This window comes from Mauremys reevesii, linkage group 25 (assembly GCF_016161935.1).
Source record: "Mauremys reevesii isolate NIE-2019 linkage group 25, ASM1616193v1, whole genome shotgun sequence".
In the NCBI taxonomy this organism is placed as follows: domain Eukaryota; kingdom Metazoa; phylum Chordata; order Testudines; family Geoemydidae; genus Mauremys; species Mauremys reevesii.
Window position 1 is genome coordinate 15402740 of NC_052647.1, and position 17100 is coordinate 15419839.

Below are 17100 nucleotides of genomic sequence, written 5' to 3' on the forward strand. Positions count from 1 at the left end.
CACGTCAGCCAGTCGATGGGACACGAGACCATCCCTTGGGCAACACCCAATGCCCCCCCCCCCCGAGTCTATATATAGAGATATCTAGGGACGCCCCACAACCCTTCATGCAAGAGACTTGTGGGGCTGCAGACAGTGGTAGAGTATAACCCAGGGAGAAGAGACAAGGGGTAGGCGGGTTCTCCCTTCTTTGGGGGCTTGGGGGGGCCTCTGTACAAGCGTAGTGAGCTGGGGGGGAGCTGGGATGCCCAATTTGTACCCCAATGCCAGGGGGCAGGCGGGCATCTCTCCTGCCCCAGGGGTGTCTGGCGGGGCGGGAGGGGGAGGCGAGACCTGTTAGGCATCCGGAGGCTGTTTTCCCCAGGTCCCCGTCCCCCCCCCCGACGTCCATCCAGCTCTGGATGAGGGTCAAGTCATTTGAGATTGGGAGGCTCCTGGGGGGGATTTTCTATCCTGGCTGCCAGTGCCATCCCGTCCCCCCAGGCTGGTGGGGGGCAGGGCCCCTGGGGTGGGAAACACCAGCCCCCCCCAGCGTCACATCTGTGCCTGACCCCTCCCTTCCCAGGGTCCCCACCGTGGGCCCCACCCAGCAACCCCGCCAATTGCAAGGAGATGGTTAGCGCCTCCCCCCAGCTGATGGTGGGTTTGGGCCCCCACCGCAGCCTGATACCCCCATTGCAGCCACCCCCCATGTCATCGGGGGCTGGTAACGTCTGGGGGGTCCCAGAGCAGATGCCCTAAGCCCCTAGTTCCCCCTGCACCCCTAGACCCAGCCACCCACAGTCCCCCCAGGAGCCCGGGGGTCTGTCCAGTTCATTTCCCAGAGCAGAGCCCCGGGGCGACACTGGGGGTGCAGAGGGGGTGAGTCCGGGGACCCCCCGGGGCGACGCTGGGGGCGCAGAGGGGGTCAGGCCGGAAGTCCCCAGGGCGACGCTGGGGGCGCAGAGGGGGTCAGGCCGGGAGCCCCCAGGGCGACGCTGGGGGTGCAGAGGGGGTCAGTCCGGGGGCCCCCGGGGCAACGCTGGGGGCGCAGAGGGGGTCAGGCCGGGAGCCCCCAGGGCGACGCTGGGGGTGCAGAGGGGGTCAGTCCGGGGTCCCGGGCGGCGCTGGGGTGCAGAGGTCAGGCCGGGAGCCCCGGGGCGCTGGGGCGCAGAGGGTCAGGCCGGGGCCCCTGGGGACGGGCCGGGCGCAGAGGAGTCAGTCCGGGGCCCGGGCGCGCGAGGCGCAGAGGTCAGTCCGGGGCCCCAGGCGCGCGGGGCGCAGAGGGGGTCAGGCCGGGGACCCCCAGGGCGACGCTGGGGGTGCAGAGGGGGTCAGGCCAGAAGTCCCCAGGGCGACGCTGGGGGGCCGACGGGCTCCGGCCGGGGGCTCAGTCCGGGTAGATGATGAAGCCGGAGAACGTGCTGTATTTGTTGGTGTTCCCCCCGTGCACCTTCCCCCCGTCTAGCTTGACGAAAACCTCGTCGCCCACGTCCAGGTGCAGGATGACGCTGTTGCTGGCGTAGTCGTAGTTCTGGTCGGCGTCCTGGGCGATGGCGCTGGCCCGCACCTGGGGGGAGACGGGGGGGGCGTTAGATGGGGGGTTCCCTGCTGAGCCCCTGCCCCTCGTGGACACTTGGGGGTGGCAGTGCTGCAGCTGAGGGGACCCCCACTATCCGTCTCCTGCCCCATGTACAGCCCTTCGTGCTGGTGCGAAGCCAGGGCGAGCTCCTGGGGTCTGGCTCTGGGCCCCCCCCCTCACTCAGCGGTGTGGGCCCCGCGGGGGTCACGGCAGAGAAATGGAGCGACAAGCAAACGGTGAAGGGAGGAACTGCCCCCCCCCGGTGTGCTGGCTACTGCCCGTGCGTCCTAACCCCTGTGAACGGGGACCCCCCCACACCTCCTCGAACCCCTCCCCATCGCCACCGAAACCTGCAGCCTCCCTCAGCCAGCTGGGGGGCAGGGGGGGCAGGGCCTGGCCAGCCCCACAGCCCGGCTCCCTCATTACCCGGCTGCTGTGAACCAAAGGCCTCCCGGAGAATCGGGCAGGCAGGCGGCTCCTGGCGGGTGTGGAAGGACCCGGGGATTTGGGCTCCTCCAGCTGGCCAGGGCTAGGAAGGAGGCGCAGTGGGGTGGCCCCGATCCTGCACCCCCTCACACATGGGAGGCCTCAGGCGATCCACCCCTCCCCCATGGCACCGGGCACCCCCCAGCCACTGATGGGTGGGGTAGGGCAGCGCTGGGGCGTGGGTGAGCCCCATGGCAGGGACCCATCTGCTCCACTGGCCTCTTGGCCCCGGTGCAGTCAGGGGCCTGGCGGCCGCAGGCCTGGCCTCGGTGCCTGGAAGGTGAGCGGGGACCACCGGGGTCCTCTCGTCCGACCCCGGCCTAGCACTGGCCAGGGGCCCAGAGCCGGGACTGGGGGCCCACCCGGCGTTCAAACCTTCCCGCCCCGGGCTGGGGGGGTGAATCGCCCCCACCCTGGGCAGTGGGGGGGGATTAATCCCCTCCCCCAGCACCAGGGCAGCCGTTTCCTCGCCAGGCAGCTGCCTCGGCACTGGGGAACTCCAGCCCCCTTGGGAACCTCCGCCGTGGGGGGTGGGACCCCCCCAGCCCCATCTGACCGGCTGCCTTCCTGACTGCCCCACACCCTGAGGACGAGCAGCCAATCAGGATGGCTGCTGGAGGCTGGCAGAGCTCTGCCCCCTCCCCCCCAGGAGCCAAGAGGGGCTTTTGGGTTGGGGGGAGGGAGCAGAAAGAGCCCAGTGGCTCCCCCTCCCCCGCTCCATGAACAATGGGTCAGTCTGCCCCTCCCCCATCCCTTTCCTCCCTGTAACATGTGGGGGGCTCCCTGCCCCCAGGCCTGGGAGAGGGGGGTAAGGACCCCAGCAGGTGCAGAAGGAGCAGAGGTGAGGATGGGAGGGGGCAGAACTGATGTGAGGGCATAAGTAATTGCTGGGCGGTGGGATGGGCTCTTGTGGGGCTGGGGGGGCTGAATTGATTAATTAGGGGGTTGGGGAGAAGCTGGAAGCTTGGCTGGACTCATCACCCTGAATATATTGGGGAAATCTAGAGCCAGCGATCGTCACGCGCGGGTGGGTCGGCAAAACTCAACAGAGACTAAAAAGCATCCCAGAGGCTGGTGGGGTGGGGGCCAGTCCCACGCAGCGATCGTCGTTATATTGTTACTATTCATAATTCATCTCTAGAGAATCTATACAATTATAATATGAATTGAGAGATCAATTCGTAATTAACAGCTTATAGTAATTGTATTTATGCAGTATAGTATTAATAGATACTACACCATACAGCTATGGTTAATATAATCACTTTATGATTATGTAATACTCCACATAACTATCATATACTCACTATATTATTGTTGATTATTAATTATGAACTAATTACATAGGGTGTTAAATATAATTAATATAACCACTGCATTATGAATCTAGATGATCGTTAATTGTGTCATACGTTCAGACACTAGCACAGTCATTGACTGGAGACAGAGGTTATTGCTAATACGAGTTATTTGTTAGCAGACAATAGAATTAGCAGCAAGAGAAAGGCAGCCTCGCCAGCACGGGGATGGACTCAGCACCCCCATTTCCCCCCCCCACCCCCGGTCACATAAGCCCAGATCCCACGTGATCTCCTGACTCCAGGAGCTGGGGCTTTCAGGAACACACCCAATGTTGCGAGACCCGCCCTCCAGTCCCAGGAACATCAGCGCTCCCTTCACCTCCCCGTCTTCAGCCTCGTTTGTTCCCGAACACCAGCCCTCAGAAGGATCTGTGGGAATGGAGCTTAGCTGGGAGTGTCCAACGGGCGGGAGTCGGTCTAACGATGCTCAGGGTATAAACGATCCGGGGGAACCTCCGCACGACAATGGTGCGGATCCTAGGCCTGCTCGCCCAGGGCAGCTGAGTAGGGCTCATGACAGGCCCTGGCCTGGGACCCAGGAGATCTGGGCGAGTCCCTTTAATCTCCGGCCCCATTTCCCCGAAGGGGGTAGATCCCAGCCCTGCCTCTGTTTGCGGCCAGGCCTGGCTCTCACCGAGTCAGCGCAGCCCCTGATACGAGGGCTTAGGAGCTCACTCGGCGCCCGTGCAAAGAATAGATGCGTCTGATGCTCACATTGCTAATGCCATGGGGCCCGATCCTGCTCAGATTTCGGCTCGTGCAGCCCCGACAGACACAGATTTACAGGAGCCCGGCCTTTCCCACGAAGCTGGGTTTCTAGGGAGGGGCCGGTCGCAGCACCCTGCTTAAGGATGCGTCGGGCTTTGCCCTCAAAGCCACGATTCGACCTCTTTGTTGTGTTTGGAGCGTGCGGCACCGCGGCTGCAGCGCTGCGTTCTGTGCCCGGGTGCGGGGGGTTCAAGGGTTTGCGTGAGTTACTATGAATTTTAAAACAGCTCCTTTAAGAAACAGAGCGTTGGGCGTCTGACCAGGCTGGAGCAAGCTCCGCTCAGCCGCTCTAGCCAAAACCGGTAAAGACGTGACCTCGCCCACCCGGCCTTGCTAATGTCCTGGGACTGAGCCGGCGACAACCACGCCGCAGAGCCTGAAACCGGCCGGGAGGCAAAGCTCGCGTCCAGCCCAGGCGACGAGGAAGGGGGTTTTTCAAAGAATTCGCTCGGGTCAGTGGTCACTTTTTCCCATTAGGATATTAATAGGAAATATAATTAAGGTCTGTTGATAATTGTATTTGATCATCGTCATATTTTCATTATTAATCACTCCCAGTAATAGATTTTACACAATCCTAATACAGGCCGGGAAACGTAAAACAAACCTAACCAGTGCAGGGAGGGGGAAGGGCACATGCAGAGTTTTGCAGATGCTCCCGCGCCTCCTTGGCCCAGATCCTCAAAGGGATTTAGGCACCTAACTCCCACTGGCTCGGTGCTCAGGTGTTTGCAGGATCTGACCCAGGGGAGGGAGGTTGTAGCTTGTTTGTTCTCTTTGTTGTCACCTTTCCCTGGGGCGCACGTGACCCTCAATCGCTGGAATCCCGCCTGGGTGCTGCCGTGACTAGATCCAGAGAGCAAAGCTGACGGGGTGTCGTCGGGCGAGAAGCCAGGCACACTGGGTGTGAGTCGCTCTGGTGCCAGGCGTCCCGCTGACCCAGCCCCCGTCCCCTGAACGTGGTTGGGCTTGGGGTGCTGTCGAACGAGTGGCTGTGGGCAGGCAGGGGTGACCCTGCTTTAAACCACTGCAGCTACCGGCCCCCGTCTGGTCTCCGGCCGAGGAATCGGCTCCTTCGCTCGGTCAGAGGTTTCCCTTCCCCCGGGGGCAGCAGGGGACGCTTGGCATCCTGCCGGCACCTGGGCACCTGCCCCTGTCCTCCAGCTCACTGCACAGCAGGCCCCCACCCTGCACTGCCTCCCCCTGCTAGTGCCTGCGAGTCGCCCCACGCCCTGCCCCCACCCCCAGCCTCCTGGCTTCAGCTGCCCGGGCGTCCCCTGAGCCCCTGCTAGAAAATCCCTGACAATGGGCCGAAGCCTTTCGGCGGCTCAAGCTGCCACAGCAGGGGATCAACTCTGCTCCAGGGCTGCCTGTCATCGGGCAGAAAGGGATCAAGCTGCCAGCAGGCGGCTTATGGCAGGGCCATACACAGGGGCCGGCCTCCACCTGGCAGGGACAGGGCTTTATGGAGTGGATTTAGGTTCCTGTCTCTGAATCCGTCTCTGCCTGGATTCCTCCGTGCCCCACACGGGCTCCAGCGGCTCCGAACTGCCTTCGGTCGCTGGTCCGAATGCTGCGCAGGAGGTGGGCCGCAGAGCAGCCCTCTGTGACCCGAGCCAGGCTCGGCTGCATCCAGGCCGCATGCCAGGGACTCACCGGCGTGGTGGAGAAATTCCAGTGAAACAACAAGAAATCAATCCCTTCCATTCACTTTTCATTTGCAGAGCTCGGCGGTGGCAGCAGCAGGCCCTTCCTCAACATCCAGCCGAGAGGGCGAGCGGTATGGCCCCCATATTACAACTGGGGAAACCGAGGCACAGAGCAGGCAAGTGACCTGCTCAAGGACACACAGCCAATCAGTGGCAGAGCTGCTGTCTCCCCCAGAGTCTGAGCTCTCCTTTTCCTGCATCAGGGTAGACTGGGGTGCAGGGAAAGGCCTGTGGAAAGTTCACCCTGGGGCAAAGCGGGGGGAGCGGACAGAAAAAAAGGTGCCACCCGCTGCGGCGCTTGTACTCACCGGGCGGAGCTCCGAGTCTGCGGCGGCGGCAGGTCCTTTGCTCGCTCCACGTCTTCGGCAGCACTGAAGGACCCGCCGCCGAAGTGCCTGTGAAGACCTGGAGCGAGTGAAGGGCCCCCGCCCAAGTGCCGCCGAACCCGGACTGCCGCCGGGGGAGTAAAAGGCGCCTCTAGCCGGGGAAGGGATTCTCGGCCAGGGTTCGTGGGGCCCCTGCAGGGCCCAGGGCCAATTGCCCCACTTCCCCCACCCCCCGGGCGACCCTGCCGCTGAGCTCTCCAAAGGGAAAGTGAATGGAAGGGACTGATTTCTTCCTGTTTCGCTGGAATTTCTCCAGCCCGCGGTGGGTCCCTGGCATGCGGCCTCGCGTGGAGCTCAGCAGGCAAGGCCTCGCCTTGTGCAAACACACGGGTTCCTGCACCCCACAATGCGCTTCTGCACCTCCCTTCACCTACAAACACACACCCAATAACACAACACACACACACTCCTGCCTCCAGGGAGAGAGACCTGCATAACCACACACACGCAGAGAATAACACAAGACCCACACATTCCCACAAACACTGACACGCTGAACAATGCACATCTTTACACCCAGTTAGTAACAGCGTTCCAGGCGGAAGGAAGAAGCTGGTAACACAATTACAGACACACACACACACACACCCCAGAAATCCACAGATGTTAATGCTTCGCCAGACCCCACAAAGTCATTGCACGGCCTGACACAGACCTGGGGAAATAACTGATTGGTTTGGTTCGGTGGTTAGTTTTTGGGTGTTTTTTACCTTTTTTATTTTTAGTTCAATCCAGCGAATTTCAAAATACCTCGGTTTGGAAACCAAACGTCAAACTGTTTTGTTTTGAAAATGTCAAAAATGTTGCCAGCTCTCGCCCTCCGCGCAGTTTGACGGCATTTCTCACACGTCTGTCGGTAACGGGATAACGTGCGAATGCCACAAGTTCTGAGCCATCCCAAGATCTCAGGGGCTATTCTAGGCATCGGTGAGCAGAACCCGACTCATTCTGGGGAGAACAGGAAAACCCCTTTCCACTAAATCCGCCCCCACAAGTGCCCGTTTGGTGCCGCACAGCTCTCTAGTGCCTACACCCGTCACAGGCAGCTGTTTAAAATGCCACTGTCTCTCGTGGGCTCCAGAGTGGCTAGTGGCTGGAATATTGGGCTGGGACTCAGGAAACCTGATTTCTGTTCCCAGCCCTGTCACTGGCCTGCTGGCGAACCGTTGCAGGTCATGCCCTCTGGTGCCTCAGTTTCTCCATCTGTATAATGGGGATAATGACACTGTCCTTTGTAAAGCACTTCGAGCGCTCCTGCTGGGAAGAGCTAGAGGGGAGCTGGGTGTTCTTAGTATTAATACATAAGCAACAGCGTGGGTGACCCTCTTACACACCTGGCCACACACACAAATCCAAATGCACACGGAATAACACAAATACAGAGACACCAGACTCACACACCATCTAACACACACACACACACACACAGAGGCACCTCTGTCTGTCTGAGAGCTGTCACTTTGCTCTTCCTCGTGCTGGGATTCGGTTGCCAGAACCCAAGAAAGGAGCAGACTAGAGTGGGGGGAGTGTATCCTCGGGTGGGGGGGGGTCATTGGGTCAGCTGGGAGTTGGGGGGCTATTTCCCATTCAACGCTGCTGGGGGTTATGTGGCTAAAGCTCCTTCTCCCCAAAAGAGGCAATTTTAATGAATTACCCTGAATGAATGAAAGCCGGACCATATAATTAACCCCATTGCACAGGTGGAGAAACTGAGGCACAGAGCCGGGAGGTGACTTGCAGAGCCAGGAATAGAAGGCAGACGTCCTGGCTCCACCTCCCCAGTTCTAACCTGCAGGATCCCCACCCCCCAGCTCCCTGTGCTGTGAGCCAGTCAGATCTCGCACGCCGCAGGGCCGGCACGGCTCAGGACGTGGACAGGAGACCTCCACGGCTCAGGCCTTGATTCCACAAGGGTCAGCGCTGACCCCCACCGCCCCAGTGTGGTACTAGGGGGCGCTGTGCTGCGGGAACTAGCCGGCCCAGGCGCTGGCCAGCAGACCTGGGGCTGGGGTCATTCCAGCTTCGCTAACTGCTGTCCGCCTCCCTAAACCCCCTCGGTCACGTCGAGTGGGAACAGGCTCCACCACTGGTGCCTGATGCTCTGGTTTTCATTGCAGCAATGCCCAGGAACTGCGATGATGCAGGGGATCCAACGTCCCCTAGACAGAGGGTGGATTAGAAAGTGATCTCACCTAAGGCCCGAGATCCAGTCCGGGGCTCAGCACCTGGCAAATCTACCGCTCAGTGTCTCACGCTGGGCACCCCAAGACGGAGGCACCTGAAATCGGAGGCTGTTGGTGATCGGCTGAAATGCAACTTTACGTGTTGTGGCGTTTGCAAATATTGCCACTTGCTCTGTGTCTCACAAGAGGTGTCCTGTAGCCCCTCTCCTCCCAAAGCACTTTGCAGACCTATCTAGAGCTGAAACCGTTCCACCGGCGCTGAACTGCAGCTGCCTCCAGGGTGGGGGGTAGCAGCTTTAACAGTGACAAGCAGAGTGCACAGGGATCACGTACTAGCACTGAAAGGCATCCACCTCTGGGGTGGAGCACGGCAGATGTTTACGGCTGCCCGATAGTTTAGGACAGGCTGTGAACAAGGGCTCGTTTCCTTGCCACCGCCAAAGGCGTTTTAGGGAGGCAGACTGGGGCAGTCAGGGACGCTGGCTGTCTTTATGGGGTGACTCACCCGGCTTTCCCTCAGCGGTCGGCCGTCCAGCTAGCGAGCCAGCTAAGGTTGGCTGAGCTGACAGGCTCACAGCCCGAGTTGGCAGGGCGGCCGACCTGGAGGGGTTTCTGACAGTGTGTCTGCGAGCGGCGCAGGGGGGAATGTATATGTGCTTTTAAAATTCCTCTGGAGAGAAGTCGAGAGGAATTGCTGCCTGTTGATGAACTGACTGTAATTCCTCTAGCCGAGCGTTGTCTCGCCTACCCGGAGTGAGGCATGTGGCTTCGAAGCACTCCTGGGGCAGATTTCAATTAGAGGCAGAACTATTGGGGGGCAGGGGGGATATATATCGTAGCTTCACGCAAAAGTAGAAGGATCTTTCCTTTAGTTCAGGGCTCTGAGCTGAGCCGATCTGCCAGCCCGGAGCCAGCCCCAGGTTCCTTGAGGCCGGTGTCCAGGCTCTGCCTGTGGCTGGCACCGGGTGGCAGATGAAGGGGTGAGATGGGAGACCCCTGCCACAGCAGATGGAGGGTCACTGGCCCCCCAGGAAGGTCTCTTCTTGATCCCGCATCGCTAGAGACGTTTGCTCTTGGTGCAGGGGTTAGGAGTCAGGACGCCTGGGTCCCACTTGGTGCTCTGATGGGGAGTGGTGTCTAGTGGTTAGAGCTGAGCGAGGCCCATGCCAGAGGGTCAGTGTGCAACCTTAGACAAGTCACAGACACACACACCATGTGTCTTCTTCCTCGTGTGTAAATTCAGGCCAACGCTACCGAGCCTGGCAAGGTGCTGGGTTGTCGTCCAGGGCTGCTTTAAACGTGCCCTGCACCCTCCGCCCCAGGCAGCCAGATGCCTCCATCCTGGGGCCACACTGCAGGCCTCTGGCAGACCCCCGGGCCGGAGGCGTTGCTGCAAGCGGAGGTTTTGTTGCTGTGAGTTTCACGCTGGTGGAGCGCACTTGATTGACAGCTGCAGAGACCGTTGTGCGCCTATTTACCCAGCCCCGGGGACAGCTGGGCCTGCAGCCAGCACCCCCCTGACCTCCAGAGACCCGGGCAAGGGGCAGGACCCGGTCAAATCTCCACGGCCCATTTAATCCTTGGCCTCTCGCTGCAGCTGCCAATTAGCACCGGCCTGGGCGGCTGTCTCCCTTCCTAGGAGCTCGGCTGAGGCCCAGCAAACTCATCTCCATGCCTGTCAGACAGGGACCAGGTGGGAGCTGGTGCCCCTGGGGCGGCCGGCTCCGTGTCCTGCCCCCTCCTGATGCAGCGTCTCAGACCTGGCTTGTAATTACTTTGAAATCTCACTCCTTCAACCTGTCACCACTCGGCAGCGCCAGGCTCTGGGCTCTGAGACACGCTGGGCCAAACGGCTGTCACTTGGGAGCTGGCGGAGGAGGTGCGTAACTCGCCCGACCTCCAATTTCTAGTCAGGTCGGCTCAGGAAGGGAGAGCCTGGCCGACCAACGGGGGGTGGGGGGGGTCACTCCAGGATCCCCCCGAGCCCACGTTCCCTCCCCAAACCTGAGCCTGCCATGACAAGGTGGCTTCTCGAACCTGCGTGCGTGTGTGTGTGTGTGTGTGTGTGTGTCTTCTCGAACCTGCGTGTGTGTGTGTGTGTGTGTGTGTGTGTGTGTGTGTGTGTGTCTGGCTTCTTGAACCTGCGTGTGTGTGTGTGTGTGTGTGTGTGTGTGTGTGTGTGTGTGTGTCTGGCTTCTCGAACCTGCGTGCGTGTGTGTGTGTGTGTGTGTGTCTGGCTTCTCGAACCTGCGTGTGTGTGTGTGTGTCTAGCAGCTTCAAACAATTTCTGGCATGGCACAATTGCCTCCGAAATCCACCAGTCTCCCACCCCTGGCGTGCACTGACCCATCCTGCGTGGTCATGATCCGTGAAAAGGTGTGGTGAAAATGGTGGGGTCCGGTGCGGGCGGATTGGAAAGGCAGCGTTTCTTCTGGCTTTACAGGGGGAAGGGAGTTCGTGTCTTGCTGGTGGGGGCAGGAAGGAATTTTAGCTGGTAAGAGCCCGTGGTCTCCCTGGGCCTGATCCTGGAGGATATGGCGCTGGGCGGGGGGGGGGGGGGGTGACGGAAGGCAATGGATAAAAACATTTTATTGTGACTCTCTCTAAGGACCCATCAGCACCCAAATCTGACTGCCTGAGGGCGGATTTACAACAGCTCTCGGCCACTGCCTTGCCAATAGGACATAAATACCACCGAGGCTTTGATTCCCTGATAAAATAAGCTTCATAAATAAAAAGTAAAGCGGGTGTTTGTTAGACCTAGGCAGAAAGGCCGGGTGGGGTGTCTGTGAGGGAGGGGAACGGCTCCTGTCTGATCTTGTTTGACAGGAGGGTGTTTTGGTATTAAAAATAAAATTAAAAAAAAAAAACCCACTGACAAATTGACTGCAAACAGGTCCCCAGGGACTCGTTGAATGAACCGATCTCAGCAGCTGAGCTGTCCGTTTCTACCCCTCCTGATATTTATTATTTAGTAACCAGGCGATTCTGCCTGTTTGCAAGCAGAGGGGGAGAGGAGTGTGTCCCAGGATGTGACTGCCCCATAGATACACCCAAAGTGTCACTATTCATCTCGCGCTCCAAAAATCAAGCAACCCGACCTCTGGGGCCGTTCTCCAGGCAGCGCTATTTCAGCCCTCGGCCTTTATTCTAAACTAGGAATCAGCCGGCCAAACCTACAATGATCCCAGCTTTCCGAGCTGGAATATCTAGGTGGGTGCTAGGATGGGTTTTAATATATTACAGGCCAGACTCTCAGCTGGTGTCAATCAGCACTGACATGAATGGAGCCGTGTCAGGTTACACCAGCTACAATTCTGGCCCCTGGAGATGATCAGAATTTACTATCAATAGCATTTTATCTAGTTGAGCTGCCGTCCAAAGCCCCACGAATAATGAAGGGCTCCTCTGGCAGGGAGACAGACGGGCGATTTTAACGGCCGGGTTCTTTTGCTGATTGAAGGGGACAGGGTCAGCCAAATGGGGACTTTTCACACCAGACTTATTTGAGGTGGTAGCTGGCAAGAAAGCCGGTCCCAGCACCCAAGTACTGACCTCGAGGATAGCCTGCGGGTGAAAGGAGAGAAACTGACACAGGCAAAGACCTGTCCGGCCCCCGGCTACATTACGGTCTCTGTCGCCCGGCACCTTGCACCGTGTTTACACCAATGCGCCGTGGGTGTGAAAAGTTCCAATTCTGGCTGGATTTGGCCTGGGTGTAAAGGATCACACACGGTGACGGAGGCCCATGGGCTTCAGCCGGCACCAGCTCAGGATCGGGCCCCGTGATGTGAGCGTAGATATGAAAAGAACTTGCTGATCTAGAAAACAGTGGGGTTTTGGCGTTAGCGCCTGCTAATCCCACGGCTAAAGCATTTGCTGAGACGCTTGGCGATCAAATGTAAATATGTCTATTGATTCGCTCAAGAGACACAACAGACGGCTGCTCCGAGGTGCTGCTTTCATTAGTTCAGGCAGCCGGTGGGAGGGTGAGGCGGATGCATTTAAAGTTTGAGATCAATGGCTTATTTATCTTTAATAAATGGAGGGTGTCCAGGTTGAGCTCTTAAACGGTTCCGTTTTAGCTCAACTGTCGAGTTATTTTCTTTATTGAGAAAAGAAAAGAAAAGAAAAGAAAAGAAGAATCCCCTGATACTAAATATCTTAATCCCGGCCTTTGCGAGGTTCTCTGGGCGTGTGAAAATGAACCCCATAAAATAGGAAATAAACAATATTTCTCAGGGCATTTTTGTGTGTTTCTGGGCCAGGTTCTCTGCAGCGGATTTCAAAGCACCAGACCCCGCTTTGGAGAGGATGCTAATAAAGCATGTGGAGGTGAGGAGAAGATTTGATATGAGTTTATTGAAGGCGGAATAGGAGAGGAAGGGAGAAAAAGACAAATGATTCTCCAGGGATGAAAAATCTCTGGTTTTTATCCCCACTGTTGGGGAGACTTGGGAGGATTGTAGAGGAAACGTTGTGAGTGTAAATCTGTCTACACGGGGAGTGTGTATCCATGAACGTCGACTCTATCGCTGTAGAAACACACTCTTAAACATATGCAAGTTAGTAAATCTATGTGCAGAATAGTATTTAGTGCTATAGCGACACTTTGAAATGCATCTAAACTATTAAACACTATGTGCACATAGATTTAATATCCAGCTACACATACAAAGTATTATGTCTAATACAGTCTGCGCAATGTATATGTACATAAAGTGTTTGTTTATAATGATGTACATACACACCACTAAACTATTAAATACGATATATACCTTCTGTAAAGTATTTCTAGTCTAGACATTGCAATGTAGCATACACACACAGTAGGTGTGTGTTTATAACATACTGTTCAGTGTGCATAGAACCATATTTTAATAGTATCTATTAGACTATAGGCTAGTCTATATAAACTGTTAAACATTTGATGTACATTACGTATTCTACAAACACACCCTGAATGTATATTTAACAAATATCACTGCTAGACGAATCTATTCACCTATGCACTCTCAGTATAACATATATTACACACACAAACAGCCATACGTAATATATATCACACACACACGGAATAACTGCTTATAGTTCTATAACATCGTTCTTCCTGAAAGATCAATGAATATTCGGATACTTCACATCTTATTTTATTTTTTTGCTCAACACAGAGCACAGTCTGAAAACCCATCTCCCGTATTCTGATTCCTCTATATCTGAAAAAATGTAACAACTTCTCTCCCACACCAATCCCACCACATTTGATTAAACTTTACAAACCCATCTCTGTGTTCTGCAGGAGCGGGTGTATTTGTGTGTTCCTTTGATGGGTGCGTGTATCTTATTTTGTGCCATTTTGGGGGTCGGGGGGAAATCTATTTTTCTTCTCACAATTGCTACAATAACGCCCTGACTCTGCTAACACAATATTTTACAAATAAAATAGCCCACGGCTACCTTATCAATAAACGCCTCTTGGATTCCAGATGCTCTGACGTTTGGTTTAATTTTTGAACGGAATGGGTGACCCTGCCCCTCCGTATTCGGAAGGACTGAATAGAACGGAATTGCTTTGCCCAGACCGTCTTGTTCTCTGTATTTGACTTTAGGAATAATACAAACAAACCGGTCGGATCCCAAGCCAGGGTGTCTGGTATGAGGAGTTGGCGACTAATCCTAACCCCAACCCTGGGTCACAAACCTAAAGGGACTTTCTTGAACTGGAGGGTTCCCAGCTAAATGAACCTAGTTTGCATTTCAATTTTTTAAACTCTTAATTTTTTTCTTTAAAAAAGAATCTATATAATCTATCCCCACTCACCCCCTCTAGCTATCTCTCTATCTATCCCCATCCACCCCCTCTATCTATCTATCTATCTATCTATCTATCTATCTATCTATCTATCTATCTATCCCCACCCACCCCCTCTATCTATCTATCTATCTATCCCCACTCACCCCCTCTATCTATCTATCTATCTATCTATCCCCACTCACCCCCTCTATCTATCTATCTATCCCCACTCACCCCCTCTATCTATCTATCTATCTATCTATCTATCTATCTATCTATCTATCTATCTATCTATCTATCCCCACCCACCCCCTCTATCTATCCCCATCCACCCATCTATCTATCTATCTATCTATCTATCTATCTATCTATCTATCTATCTATCTATCCCCACCCACCCCCCTCCTATCTCTATCTATCCCACTCCCCCCCTCCCCCCCATCTATCTATCTATATCCCCCCTCACCCCTCCATCTATCTATCTATCCCCACAAAATATATTTATATAATTTAAAACTCTCCGCACAGTCAGCGGCCTTCTCTAAGCAATACCCCGAGCATTGCAGTACATAAATGTTATTATTACCAATGTTAATAAAGAAACACCATTATGAACAGAAGGATTATAGCCCAGTGCGTGTAAAGGGGTCATTTCTACTGGTACACATAGGAAGTCGCTGGATTGTAGAATGTGCCCTGTTTGTACAGGTCTGTGGGGGTCTAGGCAGCCCTTCCCACATGGGGGTTATGGACGGATGGCCTGAGGAATCAGACCCTCGCTGCTGCCCTTCCCCGCCCCAAAGCGCCGAACCCATCACACCCACACAGCTCTGGCAAGGCTGGGCATAGGTGGGAGGGCAGGTGGGCACACTGGCAGGGTGGAGCCGGGAAGCGTATGCTTGGAGGTAGGTTTGGCTGGTTTGCAGGTAAAGCTACTGTCTTTCATGGGTGGGTTGGCAGGAGCTGGGACCTGCAGGTGAGGTGAGAGGAGCCAATGGGGAGTAGGGCGGGTTGCAGGTGAGGTGAGAGGAGCCAGTGAGGAGAGGGGCGGGTTGCAGGTGAAGTGGGCAGAGCCGTGGGCTGGGCAGAGCCAGTGGCGAGTAGGGCGGGTTGCAGGTGAGGTGGGAGGAGCCAGTGGCGAGTAGGGCGGGTTGCAGGTGAGGTGGGAGGAGCCAGTGTGGAGCGGGGCGGGTTGCAGGTGAAGTGGGCAGAGCTGTGGTCTGGGCAGAGCCAGTGGCGAGTAGGGCGGGTTGCAGGTGAGGTGGGAGGAGCCAGTGGCGAGTAGGGCGGGTTGCAGGTGAGGTGGGAGGAGCCAGTGGCGAGTAGGGCGGGTTGCAGGTGAGGTGGGAGGAGCCAGTGGGGAGTAGGGTGGGTTGCAGGTGAGGTGGGCGGAGCCAGTGGGGAGAGGGGCGGGTTGCAGGTGAGGTGGGAGGAGCCAGTGGCTGCAGGTGAGGTGGGAGGAGCCAGTGGGGAGTAGGGGGGGTTGCAGGTGAGGTGGGCGGAGCCAGTGGGGAGAGGGGTGGGTTGCAGGTGAGGTGGGCGGAGCCAGTGGGGAGAGGGGCGGGTTGCAGGTGAGGTGGGCGGAGCCAGTGGGGAGAGGGGCGGGTTGCAGGTGAGGTGGGCGGAGCCAGTGGGGAGAGGGGCGGGTTGCAGGTGAGGCTGGCGGGGTGGGGGTGGGGGGGAGGGGGGTCTCCTACCTGCCCATTCTTCATGAGGTCGGCCCACATGCTGGTGCCGTCGCCGCCGCGCATCAGCACGTGGTAGGTGAAGAAGTAGATGCCGGGCAGGGGGCAGGTGAACTTGCCGCTGGACGGCTCGTAGTAGTTGCCCACGTTGGTCACCACGTCGTCGAAGCGCAGCACCTCGTAGCCCTCGTGGGGCTTCCGGAGCCCGGCGTAGAAGGCGATCTTGGGGCTGTAGAAGGACGGGATGTAGCCCCCCGGCCCTGGCCCCGGCGGCCCCGGTGGCCCCGGTCTGCCCGGCTCTCCAGCCGGACCACGTGGCCCTGGCGGCCCTGGGGGGCCCGGCAGCCCCCGGATCCCAGACTTGCCTTTCCTCCCTTGGTCCCCTTTGCCCCCCAGCAGGAACGGGGGCGGGGAGATGACGGACAGCTCCTGGCTGGCTTCAGCGGAGGCCGCCCCGTGGGTCTGGGGCGTGTAGGGGTCGCAGACCATGCGGCAGCTGCCCAGCATCTCGTACTGCGAGGTGGCCTTGGAGCTGTGCACCAGCAGCGGGATGGCCACCAGCAGCACCAGCACCATGGCCACCCCGATGGCCGCGCCGATCACCCTCTTCTTGCGGCTCAGCCTGGACGCAGCCAGGGCTAGGAAGTCGTCTTCGCTTTTGGATGTAATGGTGGAAGCTTCTCAAGAGACGGAGCCTGGTGAGTGAGTGGGGGGGAGGGGGGGCGGGATCCGGAACCCCCCAAAGAGTCAGTGGCGGAGAGACGGCCCTGGCTCGGTGCCCGCGGACGCAGCCCGGCTCGGTGCCCGCGGACGCAGCCTGGGTCAGTGCCCGCGGACGCAGCCCGGCTCGGTGCCCGTGGATGCAGCCCTGGTTCGGTGCCCGTGGATGCAGCCCTGGTTCGGTGCCCGTGGATGCAGCCCTGGTTCAGTGCCCGTGTATGTAGCCTGGTTTGGTGCCCGCGGACGCAGCCCGGTTCAGTGCCTGTGGATGCAGCCCGGCTCGGTGCCCGTGGATGCAGCCTGGTTTGGTGCCCGCGGACGCAGCCCTGGTTCGGTGCCCGCGGACGCAGCCCGGTTCAGTGCCTGTGGATGCAGCCCGGCTCAGTGCCTGTGGATGCAGCCCGGCTCGGTGCCCGCGGACGCAGCCCTGGTTCGGGGCCCGCAGAC

General features: G+C 57.6%; 1 protein-coding gene across 1 annotated transcript; it reads right to left on the minus strand.

Annotated features, from left to right (window-relative positions):
- Window positions 1–1349: 1349 nt before the first annotated feature.
- C1QL4 (complement C1q like 4) lies at window positions 1350–16509 on the minus strand. Its single transcript, XM_039514777.1, has 2 exons — window positions 15946–16509; window positions 1350–1549 (listed from the first exon to the last, which is right to left on the minus strand). Exons 1-2 carry the CDS (start codon window positions 16507–16509, stop codon window positions 1370–1372), a joined length of 744 nt encoding a protein of 247 aa, XP_039370711.1. The 3' UTR covers window positions 1350–1369.
- Between the last annotated feature and the right edge of the window lie 591 nt (window positions 16510–17100).

What these genes read in the sequence shown, in the direction of transcription:
- C1QL4 (XM_039514777.1), bottom strand. Translation starts at nt 16,509, where the DNA reads ATGGTGCTGGTGCTGCTGGTGGCCATCCCGCTGCTGGTGCACAGCTCC. An exon ending in ACCTCATGAAGAATGGGCAG is followed by an intron (nt 1,550 to 15,945) that starts GTAGGAGACCCC and finishes GTCTCCCCCCAG; the next exon opens with GTGCGGGCCAGCGCCATCGC.